The sequence below is a fragment of the Marmota monax genome, unplaced genomic scaffold (genome assembly GCF_021218885.2).
Source record: "Marmota monax isolate L192 unplaced genomic scaffold, Marmota_monax_Labrador192_F-V1.1 WCK01_AAM20220418_F8-fsc00134, whole genome shotgun sequence".
NCBI classification, from domain to species: Eukaryota; Metazoa; Chordata; class Mammalia; order Rodentia; family Sciuridae; genus Marmota; species Marmota monax.
Genome location: NW_026692281.1, coordinates 2,708,385 through 2,721,395, shown reverse-complemented (window position 1 = coordinate 2,721,395; position 13,011 = coordinate 2,708,385). Strand labels below are relative to the sequence as shown.

The 13,011-nt window shown below is 37.3% G+C and overlaps 1 protein-coding gene across 5 annotated transcripts in view; it reads left to right on the top strand.

The window, feature by feature from the left end:
• Heph (hephaestin) overlaps positions 1-13,011 on the top strand; it is a 92,581-nt gene that overhangs the window by 49,343 nt on the left and 30,227 nt on the right. For all 5 annotated transcript variants that reach the window (XM_058578113.1, XM_058578124.1, XM_058578119.1 and 2 more), the window contains exons 16-17: positions 1,872-2,011; positions 2,789-2,920. In XM_058578113.1, coding sequence (XP_058434096.1) covers positions 1,872-2,011; positions 2,789-2,920 — 272 coding nt within the window. The remainder of the gene's footprint in view (positions 1-1,871; positions 2,012-2,788; positions 2,921-13,011) is intronic.

The window sequence follows — 13,011 nt, the reverse complement described above, 5'->3', positions numbered from 1 at the left end:
TTTTTTTTTTGTTTGTTTGTTTGTTGTTGTTTTGGTTGTAGATGCACACAATACCTTTATTTTATTGATTTATTGTTATGTGGTGCTCAGAATCAAACCCTGTGCCACACACATGATAAACAAGCATTCTATCACTGAGCTACAACCCCAGCCCCCATAATTTATTGAGAAACATTTTTTTTTTTTCAGGTGAGGGTACTAAAGCTGAGAGGAAGAGGCACTTATCCAAGGTTACTAAAACAATAGCAATAGAATTGTGACTAGGGTGTAAAATGCAGGTTTTTTGAATTCCAGCTCAGTGCTTTTTTTAAAAAAAATCTTGGCTTATTATGGAGCTGAAGAGTAAAAGACCTTGCCCACACTCTCCCCCTCTAAGTCTTTGCCTCCATTCTTCTAGTTAGCTGTAAATACTTACTCTGGGACTTGAATTAAATTTTATGGAGAATTTCTTTGAGAAGTAAAATACCTCAAGCTCCTTCATTAAGGTAAAATCTAAGCTGTGTAGCAAAAATGTCTAAAACAGAGCACGGTGGCACAGCCTGTAATCTCAGTGGCCTGGGAGGCTGAGATAGGAGGATTGTGAGTTCAAACCAGCCTCAGCAAAAGTGAGGCAGTAAGCAACTCAGTGATACCATGTCTCCAAGTAAAATACAAAAAGGGACTGTGTATGTGGCTCAGTGGTTGAGTGTCCCTGAATTTAATCCCTGGTACCCCCCCCCCCAAAAAAAAAAAAACCCAGTATTTTATTTCTTGTTTATATAATAGTATTGATATGAGAAGTCCAGGGCTGGTAGGCAAACTGTGTCACCCTCAGTCCTTGTGTTCAACTCTAGGACCAAGGTGTCTCTTCTGCTTATAGACATTCCTAACTATCAAGTCAGGGCAAGTAGCATTGTCTGTAAGTAGATGACCTAGAAGTTGCATACATAATTTTATTTCATGCCCCATTATCTTGAACTTATTCCTATGACCATAATTGTAAGAAAGCCATGTGCTCAGCTAGAACCTAGATGGTTCTATTACTAAAATGGAAGGAGGAGAGACTAGAAACTGAGGTACATATTAGCAATCTCAACCCATTGGTTTTTGTCACTCTTATTGCCCTTTGACAATTCTTGTTCATTATGTTGGTTGTTTAAAATTTAAGTCTTCTTGCTAACCTGCTGTGGGAGTTAGGAAAAGTAAATTTCCTTCTCTGAACCTTGGTTTTCTCATCTATAATTTATAGTTAAAAGAACATGATGAGAAGTGGTGAGAGAAGGGGCAGCAGGCTTGATTCTAAGTCCTAGATTTCTTTCTGGCTGACATTGTCTCTAGATATATCCTGTCACTTCCATACTACTGAGTGCACCTTTGAGACCACCTATTTCATAGGCCTATTTGGAATGTCAAATGATGACATGAATAATAAAGCTATTTATAAACTGGAAAGCATCCCATAAGGAGAAATATGTTAATATTTCATTTCCTTCCTATCTCTTCTCATTCTTTATCATTACCAGCAGCAGTAGCAGTAGTTAATTCTCTCCTGCCACCTTGTACCTTGTCCTTTGTCAAATTAATTCTATCTAAGACATCATTAAGGCTGGAGCTAGAGCCCAGGGCTTCTGATTCTTAGTCCAGTGTTTTTTGCATATTAATTGTACTACAGATTTTTATCTGAATGATGGAAAACAAGGAACATAAATGATTCTGAAGCCTGCCATCTGTAATTTTGGTTATGCAGCCAATGTGGGGAACAATCTGATATTAGAAAGAATAGATCCACATCTTTCATTTGTGATATGAGAATGGTTCTGACATAACTTCCCTATATCTGGCAATGAAGGGTTGAAGGTCAGGTGCTGATAGCTGTCTTTGGATTCCTCTAGTTATGGTCACATTTTCCTGAGCAACAAGGATGGACTTCTGGGTTCCAGATACAAGAAAGCTGTATTCAGGGAATATACTGATGGCACATTCAGGATCCCTCGGCCAAGGTCTGGGTCAGAGGAGCACTTAGGAATTTTGGGTAAGGAAATTGCATTTCCCTCCTAGTGTCTAGAAGCCTGAGCTCTTTCTAGGGGAGCTATTTCATATCAGAAAGATATTCCTATTCTTCATTCTCAATTTTTCTTGGTAATATAAAAAAGTATGATAATATTTTATGATGTAGCCATGAAAACAAGCACTAAAGGTAAAGGGGAAGTATGAACTCTGCAGCAACTAGAACCAAGTTTTTCCAGGTTTTCTACAACTTTGAGGTATAGTGTGTCTCTGAGGGTGGTAGATTTTTAAAGATGCAATGGTGAGGGGAATTTAGGTATATTCAAAATGGAAAAATGGTATAGGGAACAGTTATTCCCACTCATGCCATTTTAATTATCACAGTAGTTTTTCTTATTCCACTTTTTTAGGGTCTAATGGATATCCTCATTCTTATCTTGGAACAGAAGGGGACCCACTGGCCTCTGAAGAGATCCCAGCTATTCAGCATTCTGTGCCTAACTCTAAATCCTTATCATCAACTATTCCATAGAGTTCTGATTATCTAGAGCCTTGAGCTATTATTAGGTAGAGACATGGGGTGGGAAAAATGGGGGTAAATAGAAGCATAATCTTGGCATTGAAGTATCCTTATGCTGTGGGTAGCAGTATCAGTTAAAGGGCTCTTAATTGAAGAATGGAGCCAACCATGACTTAAAGTCTCAGAAGATCCTTGCTCAGGGACTCCCAGATATCTTCCTTTTCTTAACATTTCCTATTCCACTTCCCACTAATGAAAATTTATTTCTTTTGCATGTACTAGGTCCACTTATCAGAGGAGAGGTTGGTGATATCCTGACTGTGGTGTTCAAGAATAATGCCAGCCGCCCTTACTCTATGCATGCTCATGGAATGCTAGAATCTGGTACTGGCTGGCCACGGGCTGCTGAGCCTGGTGAGTGAGAACACTTAGTGAAGGGACAAAGGATATATAACACATATGCTTAAGTGTTTGGGCTTGCTCCTTTAAAAAAATGACACTCTTGCAGGCTGGGGGTATATGTGAGTGGTACAATACTTGCTCAGTATGCATAAGGCTCTGGGTCTAATCCCTAGCACCACATAATCACACACACCAAGAATGGGGATATAGGTCAGTGGTAGAATACATACTTCCCATGCATAAGGCATTGGGTTTGAACCCTAGCACTGAAAAAGAAAATACTCTTAGAGACCTGATCCAGGAATATTAACTGAGACTAGGCCATAGGCTGAATTTTTCTCTATGAAATACTCAGTACAATTCCAGAACAGGGTGTGGTATGGTTTTGGTTAATATTCTTATTTCAGGTCTCTAACAGCATAGTTTTGGCTCCAGTGTGAGCTCCTGATCTTATCTAGAGAGTGACCTGGCCCCAACCACAGATTTATACTTAAACCCAACAACAGATAAAGTTCATGCCCCCTTAAAGATTTAATTCTAACCCCTGTCACATACTAAACTCCTAATCTTGTAGAGTGACCATAATCATGGCCACATTCTCTTCATGAATTCATTCATTGAATAAATACTTACTGGAGTCCTACTAGATGATGTGAGCACCTTTAGAAGCTATGAATATAGTGGCAAGTATTATTTTTCCTACCTTAAAGAACTTAGGCTATTATGAGAGAAACAACTAAGCAGGCAATTATAATACAATGTAATAAGTGAAAGATAGGAGGTTTTACATTGTGATAGTTAGGTGGAGAAAAGGGTACTTAATAGAATATTTGTATGATCAAGCATGGTTTCCCAGTCAATCATGGTGGTGTATAACTATGTAATCCTGCCGCAGTCTGGCTGGGCACAATCAGGAGCCACTTGTCAAAAGAAACTAACTTTATTTTTAGAACCACACACGCCAAACAAAACAGCCTCTCAGGAAAAACCCTCAGAGCCTCAACTGCCACCACCGGCTTTCCACAAGCCTCTCTCTCCCCCACAAGCTTCTTTCCACCTCCCACAATCCTCCTGCTCTTGAGGCCGATTGGCTGGGTCACATGGGCGGAGCCAAAAAAGTCCCCCAATGAGCAGCTCCGTGGTCTGAAAAGGCAGGGAAACAGCCCAATGAGCATCACCGCAGAGGAGCCAATCAGCTAGATGTTGCTGGGGCTGAGGAGCCAATCAGCTAGATGTTGCTGGGGCCGCTGTGAGCCAATCATCAGCCGGCAGCTGGTGCTGGCAGCTGGAAGTTTGCTGGGGCCCCTTTGGCTGTGGCTCTCAACATAATCCTGGTGACTCAGGAGGCTGTGGCAGGAGGATTGCAAGTTTGAGGCCAGCTTATGTAACTTAGGGAGAACTTGTCTCAAGATAAATTAAAAAATGGTGGGGATATAGCTCAGTGATATCAGCAGTTGTTTTAAATGCATTAGGCCCTGGATTCAATCCCTATACAAAAAAATGTTTCCCAGAATAGATGGTATCACAGCTGAAATCTAAATTTCTAAATTGATAGTTTTTAAACTTACTGTGTATCAGAGTCATGCACTTGTTAAAACACATATTGCTGGAATCAATCCCCAAATTATTTGATTAGGTAGGTCTGTGATGAGACTCAAGAATTTGCTAGTTTAAACAAGTTTTCAGGTGATGCTCATGCTGCTAGTTCACTAACTGGACTTTGAAAACTGCTGACATAAAGAATAAGAGGCATATGGGTGAAGGGTACTGTGGAAGAAAATCAAGGTAAAGGAAATTGTAGTTGTAGGCTATGTAATGTGTAAAATTCCAAAGGTAAGAGAGATGAAAGTTGGAGTAGGGGAAAAGAGAGAAATTCTGGTGAAAAGATAGATTAAAAAGATCAATGAGGTAAATTAAACAGGATTTGTGATTATTTAGATATTGAAAGTAAGAAAGATAAGACTCCTTAAGGGCTGGGGTTGTGACTCAGTGGTAGAGCATTTGCCTTGTACGTGTGAGGCACTGGGTTCAATTTTCCACCCCGAACATACATAAGTAAGTAAATAAATAAATAAAATAAAGGTCCATCAATAAGTAAAACAAAGACTCCTTAAACAACACCCACATTTTGGAGGAAACCTTTTGAGTAACGTCCCAATTTTTTTGTGTGGACAGAAGGTATGCAGTGATATCATTCATCAAGGCAGGGAATCTGGGACCAAGCTGACTTGAGTTTACTTTTGAGTTTGTTGAATCTGAGATGTCTGTACTATGACCAAATACAGATACCAGACATAAAGATCTGGAGCTCAGGAGAATGGTATGCTCTTCAGGAATAGATGTGGGAGGCATTAATATTTAGGTAGTTGGAGTCATAGAATGAATATAGTCACTGGAAAGACATGAGACAATAAGAATTCTAAGATGAGATCCAGAGGAAAACCAATTTTAAAGCAAAGTACTGATTGAAAAGTAAGCAAGATGCTAAGAGAAAAACCAGGAGAAAATAGTAACCATAGACATTAAAATGACTGTCATTTTAAGGAGGAAGTGGTCCAAAGATTTCAGCTGCTTCAGGGAGGTTGTATTGTAAAACCAGAAAATATCCCATTTGATTTGGCAACCAGGGAGAAATTGGTAATTTTGATAAGTGGTAGAGAAAGAAGCTTTATTAGATTAGAGGAAAAGGTGATTGGGAGATGTGGGATTGGAAACAGTGAGTGTGGTTTAATGTTAAGACTTAGGCTGTTTAAGATTTACAAGTTAAGGTGATGAGAAGATCAGGAGTGTAATCAAGGGCTAAAGTGGAGGTGAAGCACACTGGACTTGAGATCAAGTGACTGATAGATTGGATTGTTGATTGAAGGCATCTACAGGAACCTTGAAGCCACTCAGAAGGATGGTAGGAATTTAGGTGCAAAGGAAGATAGAGATTCAGGTACAAAAATCAACAACAAATGACTAAAACAAGAGAAAAGATACATTAGAAGCCAGGAAACCAGTTGGAATGTTGTTGTAGTAATCCATAGAAATGATGAAAATGGGGCTGGGGTGGTGGCTCAGTGGTAGAGCACTTGCCTAGCATGTCAGAGGCACTTGGGTTCAATTCTCAGTACCACATAAATATAAATAAAAAGGTATTGTCCATCTATACCTAAAAAATAAAGATATTAATAAAAGAAATGATGAGCATGGCTTTAATAGAAGTGGTAGAAAAAGAAGATGGAGAGAATTAGATGGATTTGAGAAGATGTTATGATAAAATCAATAGGATATGATGATTGAACAGTGTTAAGGGAATAAAGGTGACAGTGGAGCCAAGGATAATGAGAAGGTTTTGGATTAAGCCCTTGGATAGGGGAAACTCCTGCAAAGATAAACAAATAAGGAAGCAGGGAGCAGTTTTCTGTCTGTTTGGTATTTTGAGGGGGTTATTTGAAGTTATATTTGAATGGCTTAATATGAGGGATATGTTAAAATATTCTGGTGGGATTGAGAGAGCCAGAAGAACAGGAGTTTATACTCAGTTGCAGAAATGAGCACATAACTTCAGAGACACCTTGAGTAGATGTGGAGATTACTAGACATTAGTAACTATAATGGATGACAGTTGAAATGATGAAAATGTATGTGATCAACCAGTGAGGAGTGTGTAGAGGAAAATAACATTAAGCTGAGAGTGAAACTTTGAGAAATACCATTATCTAGGAGGAGGTAATCTATGCTAAATAATTTATAGATTTAAAGCAGTTATAATCACAGTCATAATTGGATATTTTTGCACTGAAATGCAATGACTGTATGTAAAATTCATTTGAAAAAATAAAGAATATCTTGGCAAGAAGAACCAAAACTTTTTAAAAAACTTATTTATGAGAGAAGACTAGCACATCCTGATCGTTTAGCATTATTATAAAAGTACAATAATTAAAGCAGCATGGTTCTGTAAAATAAATCAATAGAACAAAATAAAAATCCCTGAAACAGAACCAAGCTTCTGCCTTTGTCAATAGCAGTGGGAGTACTTCTGTTCCATGACTAGCCCTTACTTTTGCTTCTGCCTCTTTCTGCACTAGCTCCTCACTGGGAGAAGTTATTAATCAGAACCCAGGATATTTGCTGGACAGTGCCTCTGTTTCTTTTATCTTACTACTCCCTATTCTGCCTACTTCCATATGGTAGGTTTATCTGAGTCTGCAACTGGGTGAGCTGGATATGTGAATTAGGGCAGCACTTGCATTGCAGATCTTAGCAATGCAGCTAGAAAGAGGAAGCCTTGCTCAGACCTTTAAGTCAAAGCCTTATTCTTCAATTCATGGCTTCTCAGAGTTCTACAATAGGGGTTAGTGGACACTGAGTAAGCTGTTATATAAGTGATACTTCAATTTTCATTTCACTACTATTCTTTTTTGTTGTTCACTACTATTCTTTATAGTTTTCCCAGTTAACACCCCAATGGAAGGAATGAGTAAGGAAAACCAGGTTTCCTATAGTCCTGGATTAATACCCACATGATAGCATTGAAATCTTGACTCTTGCCTTTAACACTGAGTATATATAAAAGAAACATATTAGAAAAAGCTAGTACTTCAGTGAAAGAAAGTAAAAGTTGATGAATAAATGGTTTTAAGATGAGTCATTATCGTTTGGGGAAAATTAGATTGCTGTCTATTACCACATGCTAAAGTAAATTACAGGTGGATTAAAGGTAAGAGAACTAAAAGAAAACATAAGTGAACATTTATCTGGACTCAGGGTGAGATAACCTTTTTGACTTTAAAGGCAAAAGAGGAGATATACATATTTTTTTTTTCTTTTTGTTACCAGGGATTTAACTCAGGGGCATTCAACCACTGAGCCACATCCCCAGACCTATTTTGTATTTTATTGAGAGATAGGGTCTCACTGAGTTGCTTACTGCCTCACTGTTGCTAAGGCTGGCTTTGAACTTCTGTTCCTCCAGCCTCAGCCTCCTGAGCTGTTGGGATAATAGGTGTGCACCATCATGCCCGGTGAAATACATAACATATTGTTACTATATGAAATGTTCTTACAAAATAAATGACTATTGTAAAAGTGTATAAAAGAATAAATATAAATATCGAATAGAACATGAAGGAATTTTGGGGTCACTAATAATATATTGGGCTGGGGATTGGCTCAAGTGGTAGTGCGCTCTCCTGGCATGCACGGGGTGCTGGGTTTGATCCTCAGCACCACATAAAAATAAAATAAAGATGTAAATAAAAATAAACAAAGATGTAAAATAAAATAAATAGAGAACTAAAAAATAAATATTAAAAAATTCTCTCTCTCTCTCTTTAAAAAAATAATATATTGAAAATCGGTGAATAAAACTAATGTAGTCCCTGTCCTCATAAATTATACAGTCTATGTTGTAAAGGCATGTAATAAGCAAGAAAACAAGTACAGACATGTATACTTTGGGAATAAGTGCTATAAGTGTGGCAGAAAGGAATAATGGGTCTATATATATATATATATATTTTTTTTTTTTTTTTGAGGTAGTGCCATTTAATGTGTGACCTGAGGCATGAGAGTGAGCTAGTGCAGCATCAGTGAGAAAAGTATCAGAGGAAGGAGTGAACATTTCAAGGAAAAGGAATAGCAAGGCTAAACACCCTGAAGCAAGAATGTATTTAGCCATATCAAAAGAGAGAGGCAGCCAGGTAAGGCAGTATAAGCCTGTAATCCCAGAGGCTTTGGAGTCTGAGGCAGGAGGATCATGAGTTCAAAGCCAGCCTCAGTAATTTAGTGAGGCCGTAAGCAACTTAGCAAGACCCTGTCTCAAAATAAAATAGGGTGGGGATGTGGCTCAGGGGTTAAGTACACTTGGGTTCAATCCCTGGTACCAAAAACCAACCAACCAACCGACCGACCAACCAAACAAACAAAACAAAACTCTAAAACAAACAAAATCAACCTAAAACAAACAAACAAAAACCAGTGAGGCAATTAGTATGGCTTGACAGAAAAAAAGGTCAGAAATTAAAAGTGGAATGACAGAGGGGAGTAGATTATGTTGGGCTTTATAGACAATTGTAGGGGTTTCAAGTGGATTGGCAAGATATTCAAGGATTGTGACATGATGATCTGACTTACATTTTAGTGTGATCAATCTGTTTGTTTTTGATGGTGCTGATGCTTGAACCTAGGGACTCAGCCATAGCAAATACTTTATCACTGAGCCCCAGCTCTAGCCCCTAACATTATCAGCCTAGTTGCTGTGTTGAGAAGAGTCTAAAAAAGCAGGGAGGTATCTACAAATAATGCAGTAATCATGTGAGAAATGTTGGTAGCTTGGACCAGGATGGGATGATTAGAAGTGGTGAACAGTGGTTAGATTCTGGATATATTTTAAAGATCCAGTAGGACTGGTCAAGATGTAGGTAGAAAAACAAAGAACAGTGAAATACAGTTTCAAGGTTTTGGTCTAAACCCATAGAAAAATAGTTGGCATTTAATGAAATGGAAAGATTTAAAGCAGCAGATCATGCATGGAAGATAGAGTTTCACTTTGGGGCATGTGAAGTTTCAGGTATCAGATATTCAGATGCACATATCCAGAAGGTAGTTGGGTATTCAAGTGTAGAAATTAAAGGAGACATGTGGACTGAGTATAAATATTTGAGAATCATCACCATGTAATTGATCTTTAAAGTCATATTACATATGAAATCAATCAAGGAGTGAGTTCTACAGTAAAGAGCAACGAAGAGGATTGTATTAATCTAGGTAAGAGATGACAGCAGCTCAGATCAGCCTCATAGAGTGAAAAGAGTAAGAAATATTCTAATTCTGGATGTATTTTACAAGAAGAGGCAATTGGCTTCTTTAGTTTGTTTGTTTTTGTTGCAGTCCTGGGGATAGAACCCAGGCAGTTAGACGTTGAATTGAGATTTCTAGGTAGATTTTTGTTTATTTTTTCCTTTTTAGTAGTTTCTATATTTTAGTAATTAATACTTGTATGTTTTACACATTGCAGATATCTTTTCTGAGTTTATCAACCACCTGTTAACTTTAATTGCAGTATCATTTCTTGAATAGAAGTCCTTGATTTGATGTGATCAAATCCATGAATTTTTAGGCCTTATGGTTTGTGCTTTCAGAGGTTTGTTTATGAGGTACTTCCCCACACTTGGCCACAAAAATATTCTGTTGCATTGTTTTTTATTAACTTTGTAATTTTCTTTTTTCAAATTCAGATCTTTAATCAGGCCAGAGTTTATTTTTCTATGTTCAGTTAGCTGAGGATCTGTTTTACATTTTTTTAGCAAATTTTCTCAATACCATCTTTTAAACAATTCAGCTCTTTCCCCTTAGAATTGTTTTGCCACATTTATTGTTTGCTTAGTTTCTCTAAATATATGGATCAGACTTTAAGCTGTTTATTCTGTAGCATTTGTCTATTATTCTATTCTTGCAATAATATACTAATTTTATTGTAGTTTTGAAATTTGCCTTAATGTTTAAGGATAGGTCTCCTATATTGAATTTAGGTTTTTGCTCTTGTTCCATATAAATTTTAGAGTAAGTTTATCAGTTTGCTCAGTTGAGTCCAACTATAATTTTTTTTTTTTTTGGTACCAGGGATTGAACGTAGTTGAACGTAGGGATACTCGACTACTGAACCACATCCCCAGCCCTATTTTCTATTTTATTTAGAGATAAGGTCTCACTGAGTTGCTTAGCATCTCGCCATTGTTGAGGCTGGCTTTGAACTCATGATTCTCCTGCCTCAACCTCCTGAGCTGCTAGGATTACTGGCGTGCACCACTGTGCCTGGCTCTAACTATAATTTTGATGGACATTGTTTTGAATGTCTCACAATAATAAAATATGACACATTAAAAATTGGGCATTCCTCATTCTACCACATGTTAACCAATCCTGTAACTCACAATACAGACAACAAAGTAAGATTTAATAAGGGCTCTAATACACAAACTGCTCATGTCAGAATTCTGAAGTAATTATTCCAACTTTTCAAAAGTAGTATGGTTAACCTCATAACTAGGTCTTTTTTTTCTAGTTCAAGGAAGCTGTATTGAATATAGGAGAAATTCTAAACCTCCTGGAGTATGCACTATAATACTCTTAGAATAAATTATCTTTGGCCTGGCATGGTAGCACATGCCTATAATCCCAGCAGCTTGGGAGGCTGAGGCAAGAGGATCAAAAGTTGAAAGCCAGCATCAACAAATTAGTGAGGCCCTATGTAACTTAGCAAGACCCTGTCTCAAAATTAAACAAATAAATAAAAATGGCTGGCAATGTGTCTCAGTGGTTAAGTGCCTCTGGGATCAATCCCTGTTTTTTTTTTTTTTTAAGAATAAATTATCTCGGGAGTATAAGAAGGTACAAATTCCAAACTTATTAGAACCTATGTCATTTAAGATGCTTGTTGATTAGGATATGTCTGGTATCATCATCTTGAAAAAATCACTTTATAGAGTTAATCTTCAAAGTGGTTTTAGAATTTTCCTTCCACTGGAGGACTATTTCTGTTAGTTATGATGACTAAATATTTAAACAGATTTATCTCCCTCTTCCAAAAAGTACCCATAGCAAACAGAAAAAAAATTTAGATGCATTCCCTTAGAATTAGGATTAAGTCAAGAATGACCACCACCATAACTAGTATTAGAGATAATGGAAAACACAAATGGTGAGGGAGAAAAAAAGAGTCTTGAAAAAGAAAAAAAAAAAAAAGGAAGTTCTAACACTTACTAGCGTAATTATCAAGAGACAACATATGCTGGGGTGGGGGTGGATCTTGCCTGTAATCCCAGTGATTTTGGACGCTGAGACGGAAGGATTGCAAGTTCTAGGCCAGCCTTGGCAATTTAGTGAGACCTTGCCTCAAAAAATAACGAAAGGGTTGTGGGTGTAACTTGGTGGTGGAGTGCCCCAGTTTTAATTCCCAGTATCAAAGCAAACAATCAAATCTATACATCCTTAAATATACAATGTAAGATTACTGACCCCCCCCAAATGCTGAAAATAGCCAGAAAAAAATCGCATATAAAGGAATAGATAAAAATTAGAACAGATTTCTTATCAGAAAACAGAAGCCAGAAGACAATTGTATATTTTTAAAGTTCTGAAATAAAAACACTGAATTCTAGGGGCTGGGGTTGTGGCTCAGTGGTAGAGCACTTGCCTAGCATGCTTGAGGCACTGGGTTCGATCCTCAGCACCACGTAAAGTAAAATAAGGATATTGTCTTCAGTTAAAATTAAAAACATAAGTAGTTTTTAAAAAACACTGAATTCTGTGCACAGAGTACTATACATAGGAAAAATAAGAATAAACACATTCTCAGAAAAAAAATCTATGAGAATACATTTCCCCCAGACCGATATTAAAAGCAATGTCAAAAGTGTTTTTTTTGGGGGGGGGCTGGGATTGTGGCTCAGTGATAGAGTGCTCACCTAGCACGGGCGGGACCCAAGTTTGATCCTCAGCACCACATAAAAATAAATGTATTGTGTTGTGTCCATCTACACCTAAAAAATAAATATTAAAAAAAGTGTTTTAGGAAGAAGTGACACGACAAAGCAGGATGCATACAATGAAATGATGAGAGTTGGAAATAGAATAAACAAAGGTAAAACTCAAATTAATTGTATTGATTGTTCTAAAAGAAAATAATAGAGTAAATATCAGCAATGTATATTCAAAAGTAAAGCATATGACCAAAAATAGAATAGATGAAAGGGATATGATTGTATACAGTTTAATATGAATTGAAACTGGATTCTTGGGCTGGGAATGTGGCTCAAGCGGTAGCGCGCTCACCTGGCATGCGTGCGGCCTGGGTTCAATCCTCAGCACCACATACAAACAAAGATGTTGTGTCCGCTGAAAACTAAAAAATAAATATTAAAAAAATAAAAGAAACTGGATTCTTACTAATAGATGTTGTAATATATTGTAAACTGTAGAGCAACTTGTAAATTTTTTTTGAAAGATCTATGAAGAATAAATCAGTGGTAGAAATAAAATGAATCATCTAAAATGATCATTTAATGCAAAAATAGGCTGAAAAGAGGGTAAGAAAGAACAAATGGAAAAATAGA